Source organism: Paramormyrops kingsleyae, chromosome 16, assembly GCF_048594095.1.
Source record: "Paramormyrops kingsleyae isolate MSU_618 chromosome 16, PKINGS_0.4, whole genome shotgun sequence".
NCBI lineage: Eukaryota > Metazoa > Chordata > Actinopteri > Osteoglossiformes > Mormyridae > Paramormyrops > Paramormyrops kingsleyae.
In genome coordinates, this window is record NC_132812.1 from 23,177,885 (window position 1) to 23,197,633 (window position 19,749).

Below are 19,749 nucleotides of genomic sequence, written 5' to 3' on the forward strand. Positions count from 1 at the left end.
AGGTACTTAGCTGATTCAATATTTGTGAGGCTGTTTTTTTTCCAAGAAATAAAATCCAATTTTAAGGGGTAAAACACTACAGACAAAGCCAACCACACTCCTTTGGGAAATGTAGCTGCATATCTGCAAACTCAAGGTGTGGCTTCTCTGCGCAACTTTGTTGAAGCGAGGCTTTAAGTTTATACCTTATTACAGAGGCTGAAAGCTAACTGAATTGAGGCGGAAATTAACTCTACAATGGAGCGTTAAAAGAAGACAATTTCCCCAGGATTAGACATTTATTATTATTTACTATCTTATCATCCATCACCCACCGTGGTTTTCATTTGCAACCATTATCCGTTTATACAGCTCAGTGCATCCTAAAATAAATTAAGGTTAAGCAGTAGCTTAAGGGTACCACAGCAGGCCTCCTGGGACCTGAGGCAACGACCAATCCTGTAATAGCTGTGCAGTATTGCAATGATGGCTGCAACAAAACGGTTCAATTTCTCAGAGTCACATGTTCGTGAGTTTGTGAGGCGGCCCGGGCAGAAAGCTTCTACATCAGCAGAACGAGCCGGGGACCTCGCTCAATCGCTTCTTGACACTGTAAACTGGGGTGCGTCCATTACCGGCGACGCAGGAGTGCACATATACCAGGGGAACAACCTTATAAATCTGTGAACTATCATTCCGCACCTCAGTGCACCGTGAAGTGAAAGTAACAGAGGAGTCAGTGGGTTCCTGGAAGGCACGACCGTGAGTCCCGCCAATCTCCTCTCTCCAGCGATGTCAGAAAGCTGAAAGCGATTGTGTGGGCATTTATAGAGCTAAATTGCATAGAGTCATTAGCTGTAATTTCTTATGAATCCTTAAGTGAAAGTTTAATAATGACAAATGCATACAGAGTCAAATGAGGGGAGTTAATAGGCCATGTACAGATCTCATAAATGTAAAGGGTCTTAATCTCGCAATCATGGCACAATCTTCTGCCTGTGAATTTTTAATCACAGGCATCTGTGCGTATATGAAGGATGAAAAATGTCACGACTTGGCCTAACTGAATGAAATGTCGGTTTACATAGCATGAATTCCTGTTTGATGTATTGAAATGTCTTTTGAAGGCTTGAGTTGGGATGGCAAAGTAAGGCAGAGCAAAGAGAGTAATAAACTTTAATTCCAGTGGGGTAAATATATCTTAGCTTGATAGGGACAGTCCCATGCGATTTAAAATGCATGTCACGGTATTCTCTTAGGTCCCTGTCAAAAGATGTCAGAGAGTAACTGAAAAACTACTTGGAAGTGTAAAGCATCTGGAATCAGTCTAGATTTATATACATTCTTGAACTGCCATTGTTGCGGCTGGCCGTTGTTTCACATAATCATCATATACAAGCCAGTCAACAGACTTCACACTAATAATCCGATGATCTACAAATGCACCAGCAATCAGCACAATGTCCACAGCAAATTCTCACTTTGTTAAATTGACTTCTGCGTGTGCATTCCACTCTTTTTTTTGTTACAATGGCTGTCTAATGAATTTGCTTTGGGTCGCTTGCACACAGGGGATATGAACCGGGCTAATTGCTTAAAGGAACTATTTAATTAAACTTTCCAAAGTGAAATTTCCTATTTGTAATTTCCTAAAAAATCAATTTGATACAGAACAACGTAACAGTTTTAATTTGTCCATATTTGAAAAGCCTTCTGTCTCAGCTTAGCCTCCCAACTATGGCCTGTCCAAATGCATTTGCTTGGTAATTAATCTCGGCAATTCAGAAATCTCACAGTTCATGCCCAGAAAGTCGGCTAATGGTATTTGTCAGTTTTCTTCTTGCCTTTTACACAGGCATTAGAGTAGCCAGGGAGCAACTGTCTGTCTGACATTGTCCAGCATTTTCATTGGATTTATTTTTTTTTTTGACTCATGTACTCATGTTTGTGTTAGACATAGATTACCGTGTACAGTTGGACAATACAAATGTTGATCCTTCCACAGAGTTCATAAAACTCCAAGCACTGCAACTTGGGGTGGCGAGTGAGCTAGCAGGTTAAATCTCTGTACCTCTGATAGGAAGATCCAACCCCAGCTTTGGCAGAACAGTCACATGACCATGGACCCTTGAGCAAGGCCCCTAACCCCCAGCTGCTGGGCTGCCACAGCATGGGGGGCAAGCTGGGATAGGTGAAGAGAAGAGCTCCATTGTATCTGTACCTGTGCAAATGGTGCATAAAGAGTTAACAAAAAAAAAAAAACTCTAAAGCTGTTGTCCTGGATTTTTGGACCCTTAATATACAATGTGGGTTAAGTACCTTTGCTTGCCAGGCTTGTCCATTGCCAGCCTTCCCAACCAGCCAGGACCCCAATGACTCATAAGATCCAGGTCAATATCTGTTGGTACAGGAAATGAAAAGATAATTGTTTTGGTGGGGGAGGTTATGGGGGAGGGACGAGCAAAGTCCCGCTTTTGTCGCCTCGCGGTTCGGCTCTTTTAAAACGAGAAAGCCAAACGGTTGTTTTGTTTGCTCCTCGGTTCGTCCGCCTGCCGCTCGCCAATGTTTGTCACAGCAGCATCTCAAAAGCATTAGTTGTTTGCAGTTGTACATAAAGCAGTGAAACTTTGAAGCAGTGAAAGTCAGCTGCTTACGCTGATACCACGGTAGCTTCCTAGCCACCCTAACCTTATCTACAGCTGTCAGAACCGCACTGTAAGGTAACTGCGGATCATCACCTGTAACAGCTCTGATACATTCCGCCTTTGCATTGGTGTGGGTATCTCTGCAAATGCTAACAGCATCTTGTGCCTATTTAGGACATGCTAGATGACAAAAGCCAAGCTATTAATGGGCCCTGTGAGAATCAAGGAAGCAATAGGCACCCAGGCATGTTGTGGGTAGGGCAGGGGGAGATCGAGACAAAAGAGGCAAATAAAAATAGCTAGGGAACAAAGAAGGGGAATAGAACGAGGGTGACCAGCATTGGTGGGACAGACCGCTCCCCGGGGCAGTCTCTAAGGGTAGAGCTTTCTGTCATTCTGATGATAATTGAATGTCAGGCTGTGGGAAAGGTGCAATCTGCGTGCCCCTGGACCATGTTCTGTTTTAACTTTTCTGATAAGATCTGTTACCGTGATAAAAACAGTAATCCTCACAAAGAAACATTTTGCTTTTTTTCATGAAATTTCTGAAACAGTGCCCGTACGAATGTGGTAGATGGAACAGGGTCTGTGATGTAGAAAATCACCTGTGATAATACTTTTTCCACTTAATTCTAAATCTCCCTGGAATAAGTAAACTTAAAATTGAAGACAGTATGGAGAGTTGCAAAAAATGCTAAGGAATCGTAGAACAATAGAAATATAGATGAAGCTTTGATGATCTGTGTGCTGAAATGAAAAACTTAGATTTCTGTTTGTGGCTTTATTCTCGTCTCAAGGTCTTGCTGCTAAAATCTTAAGCAACGCAATCTCATAAAATCAGCCCCCGATATGCTGTTGGTTCATTACCGCCAGAGCAGAGGAATTCTACAGGAGTGACTGATTGTCCTTGTGCTTGTAACCTAGTCTGAATACTGCATTGTAATTAACAATTAGCTCTTAATTACACTAATTGTAATGAGCATTAACCAGTTGGCGCTGCTGAATCTTGCTTCCAACGATCTACAGCATGGCCTGCAGTCGATGCTCTACTGGCAACTTTCCCAGGTATAGCGGCTAATTTGTGGCGTCACAGTGTCAAAATTGTTCGAGATCGAGTGTGTGTACGCAGGCGGAGTCGGCATCGTTTTCAGGGTGATCAGAGGGTGTCACTATCCTCCCGTAGAGAAGACAGCACCAGCGAGTCACTCACAGCATCGCGTGAAGGGAGGATGGTCCATAAACCTTTTATTTAGGGGCAGTTGGAGCCTTCATAATTCCAGGGAGGATCCCAGGAGAAGCTGCATCGCTCTTGAATGCTGACCTCACCTGCGGTGGGGCACAGTTGTGTAGCGTGTCAAGTAAAGGGGAGGGATAGGGAGTCGGCGGGATGTGGCAGGTTGTGTTTATCTCCTGCCTGCCGCGGGGCTGCGGAGGTCCATAGCGAAGGTCCATAGCGAAGGTCCATAGCGAAGGTCCATAGCGGAGGTCCATAGCGAAGGTCCATAGCGGAGGTCCATAGCGGAGGTTGGTCCATAGCGAAGGTCCATAGCGGAGGTCCATAGCGAAGGTCCATAGCGGAGGTCCATAGCGGAGATCCATAGCGAAGGTCCATAGCGGAGGTCCATAGCGAAGGTCCATAGCGGAGGTCCATAGCGAAGGTCCATAGCGGAGGTCCATAGCAGAGGTCCATAGCGAAGGTTGGTCCATAGCGGAGGTCTGTAGCGGAGGTTTGTAGCGGAGGTCTATAGTGGAGGTCCATAGCGAAGGTCCATAGTGGAGGTTGGTCCATAGCGGAGGTCTGTAGCGGAGGTTTGTAGCAGAGGTCTATAGTGGAGGTCCATAGCGAAGGTCCATAGCAGAGGTCCACAGCAGAGGTTTGTAGCTTAGGTCTATATTGAAGGTCCATAGTGGAGGTTGGTCCATAGCGGAGGTTTGTAGCAGAGGTCTATAGTGGAGGTCCATAGTGAAGGTCCATAGCAGAGGGCTGTAGTGGACGTTTGTAGCAGAGGTCTATAGTGGAGGTCCATAGTGAATGTCCATAGCGGAGGTTTGTAGCCGGCCTTCTGCATGCCAACATAAGGTGATGACTAAGAGGCTCCCATCTCAGGTCCTGCTTTGTTACCATTTATGGCACTTAATACACCACCATTCCGCCAGGGCTGAAGACAGTTCTCAGTCAACTGAAGACTGGAAGTCATTTAGTCATGGCTGTTTTAATGCTGACAGAAGCTGTTTGCTATCACCGGCTGAAAAATGACTTTCCCTTTTTCTATTTTGCCTTTATATCTGGAACAAAGAGGAAGAACAAGAAACTGATTTTGCTGAAATTAAAAAGACAGCAGTGAGAATGTATTTGCCTTCCTGTCTCACCCTGTCAGTACACCCCAGCTTCTCCAGCCCCCTTTCCTGTTTGACCCAGAGCTGTGGAAGGATCTTCCTCATCCTTAGGAGCAGAAGTCAGCCATGCATGCATCCTTCCTGCACACTAACACCTCAGCACCAAATCTTCACCCCTATTGTGTTGCTCAACACTGGATTTGTGATGAAAAGTAAATCAGATTTTGGTTACAGAATCTCCCATCCAAAGTCTCTGAATTTTTCATGCCGCATAATGTCTACCCAAGGTTTCTTCATGAAACCTTTGCACACTTGTGTATGTGTGTCTCCAAACCTGAGATTCAGGCTCAGGAAACATTTTTTTCCCTTGGTTGCTCTAATTTTTGTACTTAAAAGAATGTGGGATCGACACGGAACTACACTGATATAGATTCTAATAACAAAACCTGTTTTGGCTGGTATGAGGCTTAATCCGCTCAGTCAAACAGGCCAAAAATGCACCACAGCCCAAACGTACTTATTTCTGACTCTTTCGTATTTATCCCTGAAATTCCAATTTCTATTATTATTACAGTTTCACTTCCCCTACTTTCTCCAGTACTTTCACAGAATAAAATTAAAAGTGATAGTATTTTGATGTTTTAGTGTTTACTAGGTCAACTCTGTTTAAGTATGACCCCATAAGCTAATTTACTGAGATAGTGATGCAGTTAGAATATGTGAAGTTATCGGTGATGTCTTAAGTCAAAATGGTGAGAGATTGGTAGTACAATGGTAATTATTTCTACAGCGATTTCATTTCGCTATGCCTTCTGTCAGGTAGACTCTTCCCTGCATTTTTACCAAGTTATCACCGATTCAGCTGGAGGTCTGTGGCTTCCTGAGCTACAAGCGGTGTCCCGCAGAGGAGTATAAGGAGGATCCAAGCAGGTGGAGCGTAAATCCCGACCTGCGGCTAGGATTCGGGTGAAATGGAATGGAGGGGTCCGTGCGGCGGCCATCCCCTGCCAGTGTGCCCCCCCCCAGAGGGCGTGTACAACTCATAGGCTGTTGTAAACATGCCCAGAGATCTGCCACCAGCGTTTCCGTGGTGATAGTTGGCTTCAGCATAATCAAACATCCATTATCGGCACCACCTGTATGGACTCTGTTGGCGTGCAGTAATGAGCCAGATGCCCGGCAGTGTCATTCACACTCAGCCACGAAGAACGCGGCACTAATTCACACCCTCTGCTGTTATCTGTAGGTCACAGTAGGCTCCCTCAGACACTCAGGTCAGGCCAAGAGTCAGCCAGATGTGACGTAATCCCCCAGCTATAGACAAAAGTATTGGGACACCAGTCTGTCCATCATCTCACTCTGAATCAAAGGGTATTAATATGAAGCTGGTTAACCCATAGTTGCTATAATAGCCGGTTCTCTTCTGGGAGGGCTTTACGTTAGATGCTGGGACATTGCTGGTGGGATCTGCTGCCTTTCCGGTTGGGTATCGATGTTGGTTGATCAGGTCCCTGTCTGTGAGCTTGTCTGGCTGCCACTTTGCAACTTGCTCCCAGATGTTTGCACTTCACAGTCACTTCACTTGCTGTTGACCAGGGCAGCTCCAGCAGGACAGACACGTGGAGAACCGACTTAAGGACATAAGAAATTTACAAACAAGAGGGGGCCATTCGGCCCATGAAGCTCGTTCGGGGAGAACTTAACTAATAGCTCAGAGTGTGTTCAAATCTTATCTAGCTCTGACTTGTTAGAAAGGTGTCCAGTGTTGTCCAGTGACAGTGCTGGGCTGACTAACCTCTTGTCTCTGAACCCCCCCAGACTAACCTCTTATCTCTGACCCCCCCCCCCATTCTGCCCCCATTGTTTGATGCTGCAGGTTGCATGGCTGTGTGCTTCATTATACACCTGTATGCCAGCAGTGGGTGAGGCTTATGGGGCCCGTTCCTCTAATTACTATGGCTGTCCCAATACTTTTGTCCATACAGTGTAACTCTGGCCCCCTGATTCCACCACAGCACAGTATGAACTGAGCGCTTGTTATGTGCTTTTTTTAATGCCGCTTTGTGTCTGGTGACCTTTGTGAGATTATCAGCACTGCGAACTTAATAGCTGTTGTTTTCATTTTGCCGTGGACTGGCAGGGGGTTGGGGGGTGGGGGGTGGCGATGCTGGAGTTATTTTAGTGTTTTTGTGTATTTGTTTTGCTTTTCATTCCAGACAGCAGGGTATTTATGGCAGGGGAAGGGCTGTGTGTGCGCATGTATGTGTGTGTGCACATGTGTGTATGCGTGTGTGTGTGCGTGTGTGTGTGTGTATGTGTGCGTGTGTGTGCACGTATGTGTACATTTGTGTGTGCATGTGTGTGTGTATGTGTGCGTGTGTGTGTGCATGTGTGTGTGTGCGTGTGTGTGTATGTGTGTGAAAACGCGCGTGTGTGCACGTATGTGTGCGTGTGTGTCTGCATGTGTGTGTTTGTGTGTGTGCATGTGTGTGTATGTGTGTGTGTGTGTGCACGTATGTGTGCATGTGTGTGTGCATATGTGTGTATGTGTGTGTGTGCATATGTGTGTGTGTGTATGTGTGTGTGTGCATGTGTGTGTGTGTATGTGTGTGTGTGTGTGTGCATGTGTATGTGTGTGTGTATGTGTGTGTGTGTGTGCATGTGTGTGTGCATGTATGTGTGTGCATGTGTGTGTGCATGTGTGTGTGTGTGTGTGTGTGTGTGTGTATGTACCACTTGGCCACAGCAGGGCTCCCTCTGGTGCATATTAGGCTCAGGATGCCGAGATCGATATCAGCACTTGAGCAGGACTGTGACACCTCACTGGTCTCCCAGCTCGACAATCTTTCTAAATCAATCCTTTTACAAACACTTTTTTATCTTCTATACATTGCAGGTACTTACATTCACAGAAACACCGATGGTTTACATTCATTTCAACAGTGCCCAAAATTCTAGGGCAGGAAAACATCTTGGCTGCTGTCAATTTTTCATAAATGTGCTTTTAGAGATTTATGGAGGTGCCCTTGTCCTGGTGGAAGGTCAGGCACAGTGGTCCAGGCACAGGTGCCTCCCGCTCTGAGGACGGCTCTCTCCCTTGCCTTCCCAACAGGTGCAGCTGCCGTGAGTCGCCGTAAAAGCAGACGGGATGAGTATGTCAGTTTTCTGAAAGAAATCAATCAGGGACACGGTCAGGAGCAGCTGCTTCCTCCTCTAAACAGCGTGGAATAAACGAAGCCTGTATTTAAGCGGAGCTGTAATTCCGTGCGGATCTGCTCTCAGTCGTACATTAATGGGCCTCGCAAGTGTCCACAGATCTGGAGCGAGAGCAGTGAGGCAGATGTTAGAGCCATAACTCTTACGCACCGTCCTGTACACTGTGATGAACTGTGTGTGGTTTGATCTATTTTCCTTCGGAGGAAGCCTGCATGTAGCCTGCAGCGGCAGCCCCTCGCGGCCCGATGCCATTGGCTGTTCCCACTATTCATTCTCATTCCTCACCACTGCGTTTGCCAAAGCCGTCTCCACTTCCGTTCTCCTCTTTCCTGCTGTCCCCATAACCTACGTCTCCGTTGGCGGCCCCGTCGGGCTGATTGTCACAGTTGGCTTTTAGCGTCCGTGTTTGAGGGATGCCGTGACATTTGATGACCTGCTTACGGTCCCTGCCACGCGTGCATCCCCCCCCCGCTCATTTTGCTCCACGGCCGTGACTGATCATCAGCCCAATCTGGAGCGGCGTGTGAGGCCGATGTGGCAAACTTATTCAGCAGCCTGGGAGACAACGCGGGCAGAAATCAGGTGCTGCATGACAGAGCTAGGTAGCGTGGAAGTCTAATTAAGTTGTGCGGCTTGGTTTTCCTGAGGGTAATTCTTCAGAGTGCGGCAAAATGCATGCCTGTCATTTTGTCTGGTGGCGGGAGTTACTTCAGTGTTAGAGATGTTGGGGGTAACAGGGTAAAAAAAAAAAATACTCAACTATTCCTCATTGTTTGGTGAGTTTAATGCTTCAACTCCATGAAAGACTGTCAGCTGGTGCAAACAAAACCTCAGCAGATTCTGCTCTATAATAAAACATCAATAACATGGATCATCTTACTTGTGCTGTGGATTTAAACACTTGCATGACTCGATTTATTGAGTCCAGCATTGTTTCCTTGAGTCAGTATTAAAGGTATTAAAATGTATGTGGTGCTTTTATAAAGTAGCCCTGCAGTTATTTGCCGGTTTTTTGTAAATCAAGAATTTGAGTCGCTAATACCTCTGCATGCTTTTGTTGAAGCTGTCTTAGAATATCTAGTGTGTGGTGACTAGGTAGCAAAGAGCAAACTGGTGATTTGGCCTGATTTAGTGGTTGTAAATATCCATCCATCTTAAAACTGTTTATCCTGGTCAGGTTTGTGGGCCATTGTAAATATGTATATTAATATGTTGGTGAAGTGCCTGAATATTTAAGTAATTGCAATAACACTGAGAAATTGAATAAAAATGGGATTTTTGCAATACAATGCATCAACGAATTGTCATATATTGTAGCTGTATATTGTTCATGGTTGGACTGCAGTTCCATGATGTGGATTTCTGTCTTTGGGTGTTTCCTAGGACTGAAGGAAGACAGAAGAGGCTGGACTATGAGTCGACACCATGGCTATTGCATGGTGGCCTGGACGAGGATGACTGGCAGCTGTTTGCTCCTCTCCCTGTCGCTCATAGTGATCCAGGGCCGGGGGGATGTGGAACTTGCGAAAGATGATCGCTACGAGTGGAAAACAGGTGAGCTGGACTTTTCCCCTTATAATAAGCAGATACAAGAGCATGAGGCGTGATGCTGCTTTGGGTTCTATTAAATATGAAATAGTGTTCGATATTATAACGCATCTCATCTCTGTAATACCTTTAGCTGTAACTCTTTGGTTGTTTGTATGTCATTGTTCGGATGCTGAAAAGCACTAGTTCATATCGAGGACTAGGTTTTATTGCATGTTGCATTACCTGTTACTTGCGTAAGCTGCAATATTTGTGAAAGCAGAAATGTGTGAAATAGTAATATATTCAGCAGTGTTATGACACATCATCTTGCTCTTGTTGTCCACATAGAAGCAATTTTCTCTGAGCTCTGGGTCACGACACAGTCGTGTTATGGAGGGATAACAGGCTGCCAAAACAATCAGGCGTGTTTTCTGGAATGGATTTGCGTTGTGTTTTTGGCAAAGCGCAGCCACTGCGAACCAAATCTAAACCCACCTTTATTGTTAGTAGAATAGCATAGTGTCTCTATGTGTGTATATATGAGCACATGGGTGCGTTTGGATGGTCAATTATTTTTGCCTAAATAACTTGACCACATTACAGAAATGTGATTTGTTTTTAATTTCTGTCCTTAAACTTAAAAACCTCATGGAAAGTAAGCAGTGCACATTCATGCAGTTACCCCCCCCCACCTCCCACGCCTCCTCAGCCGAAAGCTGAGAGTCGCTCTGCGAATTCAAGGCTGAGGGAAGTTTACCAGCTGAACACAACCGTCCTATTCTTCCAGCGATTAGCAGTTTCATTCCTCTCTCTGCGGTTGGGTAATGACTGTCTCTGCAAGCTGCCAGAGTGATAAAGACATTGATCAATTTTCCTTGTGAGGGCATATGTTCAAAAGTAGTTTACTCTGGGAATGCTGGAAGGGGGGATTTGACACCCTTACCTGGAAAAGGAGCCTTTTGGATGCGTGTAGTGAAAGACCCTTTTGTCAATGCAATCCTGCTCTGTCACCATTCAGACACTCCCAAGAGTGCCCTCCCCCGTCCAGGTGACTCAGACACTCCCAAGAGTGCCCTCCCCCATCCAGGTGACTCAGACACTCCCAAGAGTGCCCCCCCCCCCTGTCCAGGTGACTCAGACACTCCCAAGAGTGCCCCCCCGCCACCCCCCTTGTCCAGGTTTTGTTTTTTAAATACTTCGCTCCACCTTTGAAGTCCAGTCATTGCGGAGGTTTACTATTTTTAGTACTGTTGGTAATTTTATATCTTATATGTTTATGCTTTTTATACTTCTATATTTTATATTGTACTACGAAGATGAGAGAGAAACAGCATTTTGATTCCCTTGTATGTTATGGACATATAGTGAATTGACAATAAAAAGGCTATTTGATTGATTTGATTGATTTGATGTCACTCAAACGAGAACTGAATAGCGAATGGTGAAAAAAACTAGGCAGGGGTTTAGGCAAATATGATACCTCCCCTGTACATTTTAAAAGCTTTAATTAATAAATGCTGCATATATAATAACTAAAACAACAGCATTTCTCAGCCATGGTTTTAAGCAGTGCTGCTGAAACTGTTTCCCCCATAAATATCTTGCTCTTGTTCCTGGTCACTCATTAGAGGCTCAGTCTAGCAGCACTCATACATAAATTGGCTCCTGACAGCTATATGCTTGTGATACATTAGCTGCCTGTCCTGTGTGTTGCTCTGTTTTTTCTTGCATCACGAGACAAAATCCTCCACTGGCTTCTTGTACCGGGACCCTTGGGACCCAGGCGGTCTGTAAACAGGGGTAGGAGCTTTTTCAGGCCCAGCGAGAGACGCCTGACTTGCACTCCTGAAACAAGCAACAGCACAGTCCCTCCAACAAGGACCTCTATGTTTTCAAAGGCGAAGGGCCAGCATTCACTGAAGCAGCATTGCTTTGTGTTTAAAATAATATGTTAACTGAAGACTTTTCCAGATACACTAAAGGCACAATGTGTGACTAACTGAAAATTATGGTTTAAAAGGTTTTCCTTTTTAATGACTGGCATTTTCACTGATAATTTTTGTGTCGTTCAATTTGTCGCATCTCTTTGTGAAGCCTGTGATTATAACTGCACCCAGTGGGGCTGTCACCGTCGAGCGCTCATTGTCACGGTGACGGGACCGGGCCGCACGCGTGTCTGTTTACGTGAGAAAGTCTGCAGTAAAAGGTTTTAGCTGAGGGACTTTCGTGAATGGGATCACTGTGGCGTGGTGGCGTAGCGTCAGACCCCCACGTTTTCTGGGCCGACCTTGCAGTGACCTAGACCGGGCCTCCATGTCCCTGTGCACCCCCAACTTCAGGGCTAGAAGGCCACTTCATGCACTCAGCCTGGATGCCCTTCCCCTACGCCTGTTTTGGGGCCGAGCCCAAATCCAAGACGCCCTTCCAAGGCCCTGCCTGCATACTGAGTCCACTTTCAAAGGCCTGGCCAGCATTCGGACCAGGCCCTGCATGTCCTGTCTGCTTTTCCTCCCGCCCTTTGCTGACTTCCTGCCAAATATCGCAACCTCAAGCAGGGACTCCCCATTCCAGATTGATGTGTGCCTTCTGCCAGCCTAGAGTGCGGCTGAATCCAATTAATTTTTTTTCCCTCTTCTGCCAGGCAGCCATACCAGGTCCCACCTCCACATCTAAACCTTTACATCCCACAATTATTTCCATTTTTACTGCTTTTCCTATTTCTGCGGACTCTGACGGATTTCCTCTCGATTCAATATATCCAGGCAGCAAACCTCAAAAGCAGGCCGCTCACGCAGCCTTTTTTTGCTCACAGTCGCTCCCACGCCCATTACTGGAGACGGCCACGTGCATCTGGCTCTGTTAGGTCCCTCAGGCTGCTGCAGGTCTGTTAATATACAAACCAGTGTGCCAGCGAGTCTTAGAAAGACCCAGACGTTTAGACATATTAAAGACTTTGACCAGAAGGCTACCCCTTATGCTGTGCGGTCATCGACCAGGAGTATGTTTTGGACAATGGGGCTCATCCCTGCTCCTTCAGGACCTCCACTCGGCACGTTTGGAGATTCCCAGCATCCATCTTGAAGGCCGGTTTCTGCCCCACTAATCCCAGTGCCTCTAACCGACTCTTTTTTAAATGAGCGTCTCAGACCACAGAAAGATTTAATTATTTCAGTCACACTCGTCCCCAAATAAGATTAAAGTCATGCAAGCACTGTGGGCTACCAATGCCTTTGAAATGCACGATGGCCCCCGAGAATGACACAATTTTGAGAAGGATGTTTCTAAAAGGGGCGGCACCGACAGGGCCCTGAGTGGGCAGTGCCGCTGCCTCACCCTTCCGTGGCGGAGGCTCCGCCGTGCTCCTGTGAATTTGCATGTTCCTCTGGCTACGTGTGGGTTTCCTCCTGCTGTCTGAAAACATGTAGCCCAGTGAAGCGACATTTCTGAATTGCTCATTGCTTTGTGCTGTGTCACTCCACAACACCACAGCCAGAGAGATTTAACATTACAGATGTCAATAATTCATGAAGATGGGGAGCTCTTGAAACAGTTTGTGTAACGGGCAGAACACAGCCAGTATGCGTGTGTGTGTGGGTGTGTGTGTGTGTGTGTAAACATTCCTATCATATTCTCAGTTTGTACATTCCCACACCTGCTAGCACAAACAGTTTAATGCATCACTGTGGCTCCCACACAGAAAGACTCACAACTTCCATTTTCAAAACACCAGGGAAAATCACAATATTTCCTGTGAGTTATTACTCAGACAGTATGGGGCTGGAGGATTTCTGTAATGTATGGCAGGTGACCAGTTCATTTATCTACATTTGTAGTCCAGAAGTTCCCCTTAATTTTTTTTCCGTCCGTCTCCGAATCAAGAGAAGGCAAATTCATCACAAAAAGCCAAAAGTCCCTAATTCATAGTGGGGACAGATAGCTTTACTAACCTACAGTGATGTTTTTGTTGTATATCTATACGCATTACAATACAACTCATACACTTCAATAGAATGAGTTTCCTGTCCAGTGAGCTCTACATACATGGGACTGGACACTACAGGAAGCAGGTAATTGGTTCCTGAACTGGGTTCACCGGCTGGATGGGAGGTTCCGGAACGAGGACTCCGGGAAGAAGATTCGTCTGTGAATAGTTGCTGGAGGCAGAAAATCTGAATATAACCTCAGCTACAACAAACTCCCAAAACAGGAGCACAAAGGCTGAGCTCTGTGCAAAGCAGGCAGCTCAGGATATATTGAGCCTTGGACTTTCCATCTTAATTAAGTCCAAGACTACACAGGTGAAACAGTGTCTTTGGGAAGCGACTCCACCAAAAAAGGGTGCCCCCCCAGGGTCGTGATGCACGGGCGTCTCATAGAAATGCAATATGTCTTTAATTCATGGGGGGGACGGAAATATTCCAAGCATTAAATGACATTCTCTGAGTCGCTGTAATATGACAGTCCTTGTTTCCTGTTTCCGTGAAGGGTCCACGTTACCCATACCGCATAACCCCCCCCCACCCCCCGATGCCAGGCTCGGTGGAGGATACGCGGCGGTGAGCGGCAGCCTGCTTAGTAATCAGACGTACTTTGACAAAAGGAAACACGACTTTGCGCAGCAAAAGACGGAAACCGCCGCAGGCTAGCGAAGGTAACGAGCCGGTGGCGAAGCTGGGGGTGTGCAGTGAAGCAGTTGCTGATTCTGCCCCCCCCCCCCCCCCCTTGGGCAGTCAGACGCCTGACTTTCCTTGCGGTGCTGGGAATAAAGCAGGGAGAGGTCAGCTCCTGGCTCCGGCACCGTCTCCGGTCCGCTGTCTAGTGCCCCCTTTAAACAAGCTGTAGGCCGTCTGTCTGGCCAAGGCCTGCCTGCGGTCCACTAAGAGCCAGCTGAATGCTTTTTGGGCAGCTCCCTGGGTGTTCCCCTGACGGCGCTCCATGTTCCCAGTCATGGGAGCTGTCCAGGCTCTATAGTACTGATCCTCTTCCTGTTTCCTTCTGTTATCCATCCCACAATGCATCACAGCGATGTGAAAGGGGGCTGAGTTACACTTTGGGAAACGTTCACTGGGTTTACATAAAGCACCAGCTAGATTCTTTCCATTCATTGAATGTGAGCTGTGCCTGTCTCTTGACAGTTGCTGTATATACTTGTTTGCTTTTTAATTTTGCCGTATGTATTTATAATCCTTGCTGCTGCAGCCTTATACACCCCCACCCCCCAGTGGCTTACTTACTTCCAGGCTGGATGCGAGAACTTCCAGCAAGCAGACATTGCTCCTGGGCATGATCCTAAAGATGGAGATACCCATGTGAGTTTCATTAAGGACGGGTGGCTTCATCTGAATATTTTGATATTGTGCGATTGTTTCGGCGAGGCAGGCAGACTGTCGGCCAGGCCAGTAGCCCAGCAGCCTGGCTCCTTTCGTCATTCCGTCTTTCTCCTTGTGACTCTGTAAACCATCCTGTCGCGTTTTTCATCACAGCAAGGGGTGGAGTATAGTTAAGGCAAAAAAAAGAACAAAAAAAAACAAAAAAGTGAGATTTATAGCCCTTCACCGTGGCAGGGTTGGGTGGGGGGCGGAGGTTCAGTTAAGGGAAAACACGCGCCACAATGCACGAGATAAGGGGAACTGTGGTGCAAAAGTGATTAGAATGGGCCGGATCCCCACAAGCCTGCAGATGAGCGTGCTCTACCAAAAATTAAGTGCAGGAAGGTAATTTCCTTTATCTCCCCAAGGTGCTTCTACAAGTGCCTTATTTAATTGCGACTGTTCGGGCCAGGGGTGAGAAATCTGATCCGAGTATTGATTCAAAGCTAAAAATATGCTCCTGCAATTATCCCAGTTACGCAGGGCACATCAGCCCTGTGGTCAAGCGTTTTATCTTACACCACAGGGTGCTGGAAAATGTCCTTTCATGGCAGTAGATCTGATGGAGAGATTCATTGAATTTATTTACTTATTATCTTTAATTTTTTTCATTTTCTGGTTCAAATTACACATCTAATGAGCAGGTGTCATGGTGACAGAAGTTCCCAGAGCAGAATTCCCCAACAATGTCAACCAACAACATCCCATGAGCAGGACTATGTAGATTCGTCATCTAGTGTTGCTATGGTGTCAAACTTGGGGGGAGGGGTACACTGGGGGGTTGTCATAAAAGCTGACATCACCTCACCACCACCACAAAAAGCCCCTTGCTCCCAGTGAGGGTAGTTTTTTAAATGGTCGTTTTCTGATTCCCCCCAAGGAAAGTCTCCGTGGAGCCGCGTGGTCTTTCAGCTGCTTCCAGCTCTGTGCCAAAAGAGCCTTTTCATGTTGGGAAGTTAAGGTGTGACTCTCACCGCGTTTTTACTGATGTATTTTCATGCCATGTGCTGCAACAGAAAGAGAAGGTGCCAGTGGATGGGCTGTGGCCCTTTCCCAGAAAGAACATCTATTTCCGTTTGTGAAGTATTTGATCAAATATTTGCGTTCATCAGTGCTGGTGATGAGATGTTTCATTATTTAACCTGATTACCAAGTGTGAGTAACTCATGGCTGAGGGCATGTTTGTGCAATAAATAGGGCATGGATTTGTTAAATTTCGTGATGAACTGGAGTAGGGAGTTGGGCTCAAGCAGTTTTAATGAGGTCATTGGCAGCTTGACATAGAGATTAAATGGTTGGGGGGGGGGGAGTGAAATGGAGAGTGAGTGACGGAGGAGTGGCAGAACGGAGGTTCATCACGGACCGCGAGGAAACATCAGAACCGGCAGGGACCTGAAGGAATGGCAGGGGCCGGCGGATGGAAGCATGCGTGGGTTAGCCTGCAGGGGGCGCTGCGCCTCCCCTCCTGTGGCTGCGTCTGCTTGGCCACGCCGAGTCCGACGAGCTGCCGCATTCCAGCCACCTGTCACCTGCTTTATTTGCATCGTCTCTGTTGATTGACGAGGTTTCTTATCCTCCGCTGGTCCTTTTCCTACATCTTACGCTGCAGTTTGGTTTCCCATGACTGCAAAATAGTACCGTTAGTACAGTTAATGCTCTTTAGTACGGTGTGTGATTGCTTGATAGAAGCGTTTACTGGGATAAACAGCTCTAGAAGGTGGATGGATGATGGGAGATTGCTTTTAGCTCCTGGTAATGGTACTAATCCTATTAATAATAATAACGAGGGAATAAAGTTTACATAGCAAGACAGTATTATGGCAATTATACTACATCTGCCATAGCAATAGTGAGTTAGCAGGGAGCTGTGTTACACAGCGGCTACGCTATACGGCTGTGAAAGTGAGTTAGCAGGGAGCTGTGTTACACAGCGACTACGCTATACGGCTGTGAAAGTTAGTTAGCAGGGAGCTGTGTTACACAGCGGCTACACTATACGGCTTAAGGTCATCTTCTCCTCTTCACGTTCCCGTGGACCAGAGGCTCTCGGTTAAGAGACATCGCTAAAGACTTACGGTCTAAATCCGTAAGTCTCACAGTAAGTTATGGATGTTTTCTTTGCTGCCATTCTAATAAAGCGCTTTGTAGTCAGCATGACGTTTTTATTTACTGTTTTATTGGCTCACCTATCATGTGCTTTTACTTATAGAGCAGTTACCCCTTAAACACGTTTATGGAGCTGGATATTAGAACTATTTACATAAATGATTCAGGCTGAGTAGTGTAGGCACTGTTGCTCCACCCCTGAGATTTCTTACCCTTTATGTAACTTATATATCCAATATATATGTACGGTTTATAACTATGACCATTGTCCATTTTCTCTACTGAGTAGCTGGTGTTCTGCACGTGTTCAATATCCTGCATCTATTGCTCGTCCAGTGGAAACTGGCTGTATATGAAGCTTCATTCTCAGTAAAATGTTTCCTGTGTGTTTAGAGGTGCATGTCTTTCAAGTTGCATCTTTTTTTATCCTCTTGTTTCAAAATTGCCCCTCTGCTAGCACATCCGCGAGGGGCTGGACCACCGCTGAGGATGGCGCAAATTATCGATTCCGATTGGCCAGGCCCGCTCTCTATCGATCGGCCTCTCACGGTCTTCAGCTCTGCCAAGTAGCTACTACAGATAAATGTACGCAGGCTGTCAAGGAGACGCCAGCAGTCTGATGGGGACACGCTAAATGTGGCTCGGCCTCTGAGCCGACAACCGCTAACGGAATTACGGCTGTGTGGCCATCAATAAGCAGGAAGGGAGAGTGGATAGATATGTCGGGGGGGGGGCTATCTGTGGCTGCTCGCAGCTGTTTTGTTGGTGGGGGGTCACCTTGTGGCCTCTTCGTTGGTTAAAGTGTTTGTGGAGGGAGTCTTGCTTCCGTCTCAGGTGATCGAGTCCTCGGAGGCGAGTTTGGTTTTTGTCCAGCAGTCTCGCATTTTAACTTGATACTCGTTCTTTTACAGAAAGGATTTTTTAAATTATTTTTCCTTGGCACCCAGTACGGCTGAAGACACTTCAATTAGCCGTTGGTAAAAATTAGGTTGCAAAAATTATACCAGTGTATTTTTTCAGTGTGCTCCTTGGGAGGCCATACATTTACTAGCCCCCCCCCCGCCCGCCCGCCCCCCCTTTCTTCTCTTCATTAGCGGTTATCATTTCCCCCGGCCTGTTAGTTACTCGAGAAGCTCCTGCCAAATAAATCAATTTAACATGAATGTGTTTCCATTTCTTTATTCGCGAAACACCATCAGCTCTCCAGGACTTACTGGAATCAAGCAGCAACTGGCTCTGTGGGAGGCCGGGCTAGAGGTAAATAAGCAGGAGAGCTGCCATTACACTGAGAAGCTGTATTTGTTTGTGCTTGTTTTTCAAAAGGTGCTTATGGAACCAGCCGAGCAGAAGAAGTGTGTCAAAGCAGCAGTTGTGGCTCGATGGGGCTCTCACACCCAGGAGAGACCGTTTAAGCTCTGGCCAAGCCACTCGTTTGGAGCATGAAAGGCGGGATTGCAGTATTTAACATTCTGCAGATGCTGGTGTTAAGCCGAATGAGCAGCGATGTATGTCCATGATGTAGGTGAACATCCATGGTCAGGCCTTATGACTGAGGAGCCACCTTCAGGATGGGCCATAACAGCGCCACCTAGCCTTTCTCTTGAGTACTGATCCTTGTCCAATGATTCAAAAGGTCTTTCAGCTGTAGGGCAATCTGTCCATCATCCTTAACCTCGTATCTAGTACAACTTCCTGAGATCCAGGAGAAAAGAAGTTTTTAAATGTTGATTAAAATTTTGATTTGACAGGAAAAGGTTGGCAAGGTCATTCCCACATCTTATGTCCTTTATAAGGAACCATGAGACTTAACCAATTGGAATGTATAGTATGAGAGATTATCAAAAAAAAATAGTGAAATGTTGGATCTCAGGAGGAGAGGCCTTTTCCAGGAAGAATCGGGCATGTATCAGGGTATTTGCTGCAAGCTATGCCAGTCAGTCACATGGCACACACATGGTTCACCTAACTGCATGTGTTTGGGGTGCATAAGAGCAGGAGCAGGAGTCAAGCCCCCAGCCCAGGGGCCACAGGCCACAGCGCCGCCCCCCACGTCGCCGTCGCTATAGCAACACCACCAACAGTATTTCATACAGGCGCCAGAAGCTGTGAGGCCACAGTGCCGTCCACCACGTCGCCGTCGCTATAGGAACACCACCAACAGTATTTCATACAAGCGCCAGATGCTGTGGGGCCACAGTGCCGTCCACCACGTCGCCGTCGCTATAGCAACACCACCAACAGTATTTCATACAGGTGACCAGTGTCCTTTCATTAGCCAGTTGTATTTCAGATGCTGGATTGGGGGATTGCTGGGGGAGACAACTGGTAACCCTTTACTTGAGGGGGCACAAGTAACTTAATAACTCAGTTACTACTGATGTACAAATCCTGAACAAACATAGTAACTGCATGAAATACATGAACCGATATGATTGATTATTGATGAACAAACATGAAAGCAGTATGTAACTAACACTTAGTTTCTGGTTAATTAATACATTAAGTATGAGTGTACTACTTCATTATCTGTGCTCCCTTGAGTAAAGCGTTACCAAGTAATTTAATAA

At 46.4% G+C, this 19,749-nt stretch overlaps 1 protein-coding gene across 2 annotated transcripts in view; it reads left to right on the plus strand.

The window, feature by feature from the left end:
* LOC111858403 (thrombospondin type-1 domain-containing protein 7B-like) overlaps window positions 1-19,749 on the plus strand; it is a 123,368-nt gene that overhangs the window by 25,385 nt on the left and 78,234 nt on the right. For both annotated transcript variants that reach the window (XM_072700533.1, XM_072700532.1), the window contains exon 2: window positions 9,561-9,731. In XM_072700533.1, the coding sequence (XP_072556634.1) occupies window positions 9,590-9,731 (142 nt within the window). In that variant the 5' untranslated portion in view covers window positions 9,561-9,589. The remainder of the gene's footprint in view (window positions 1-9,560; window positions 9,732-19,749) is intronic.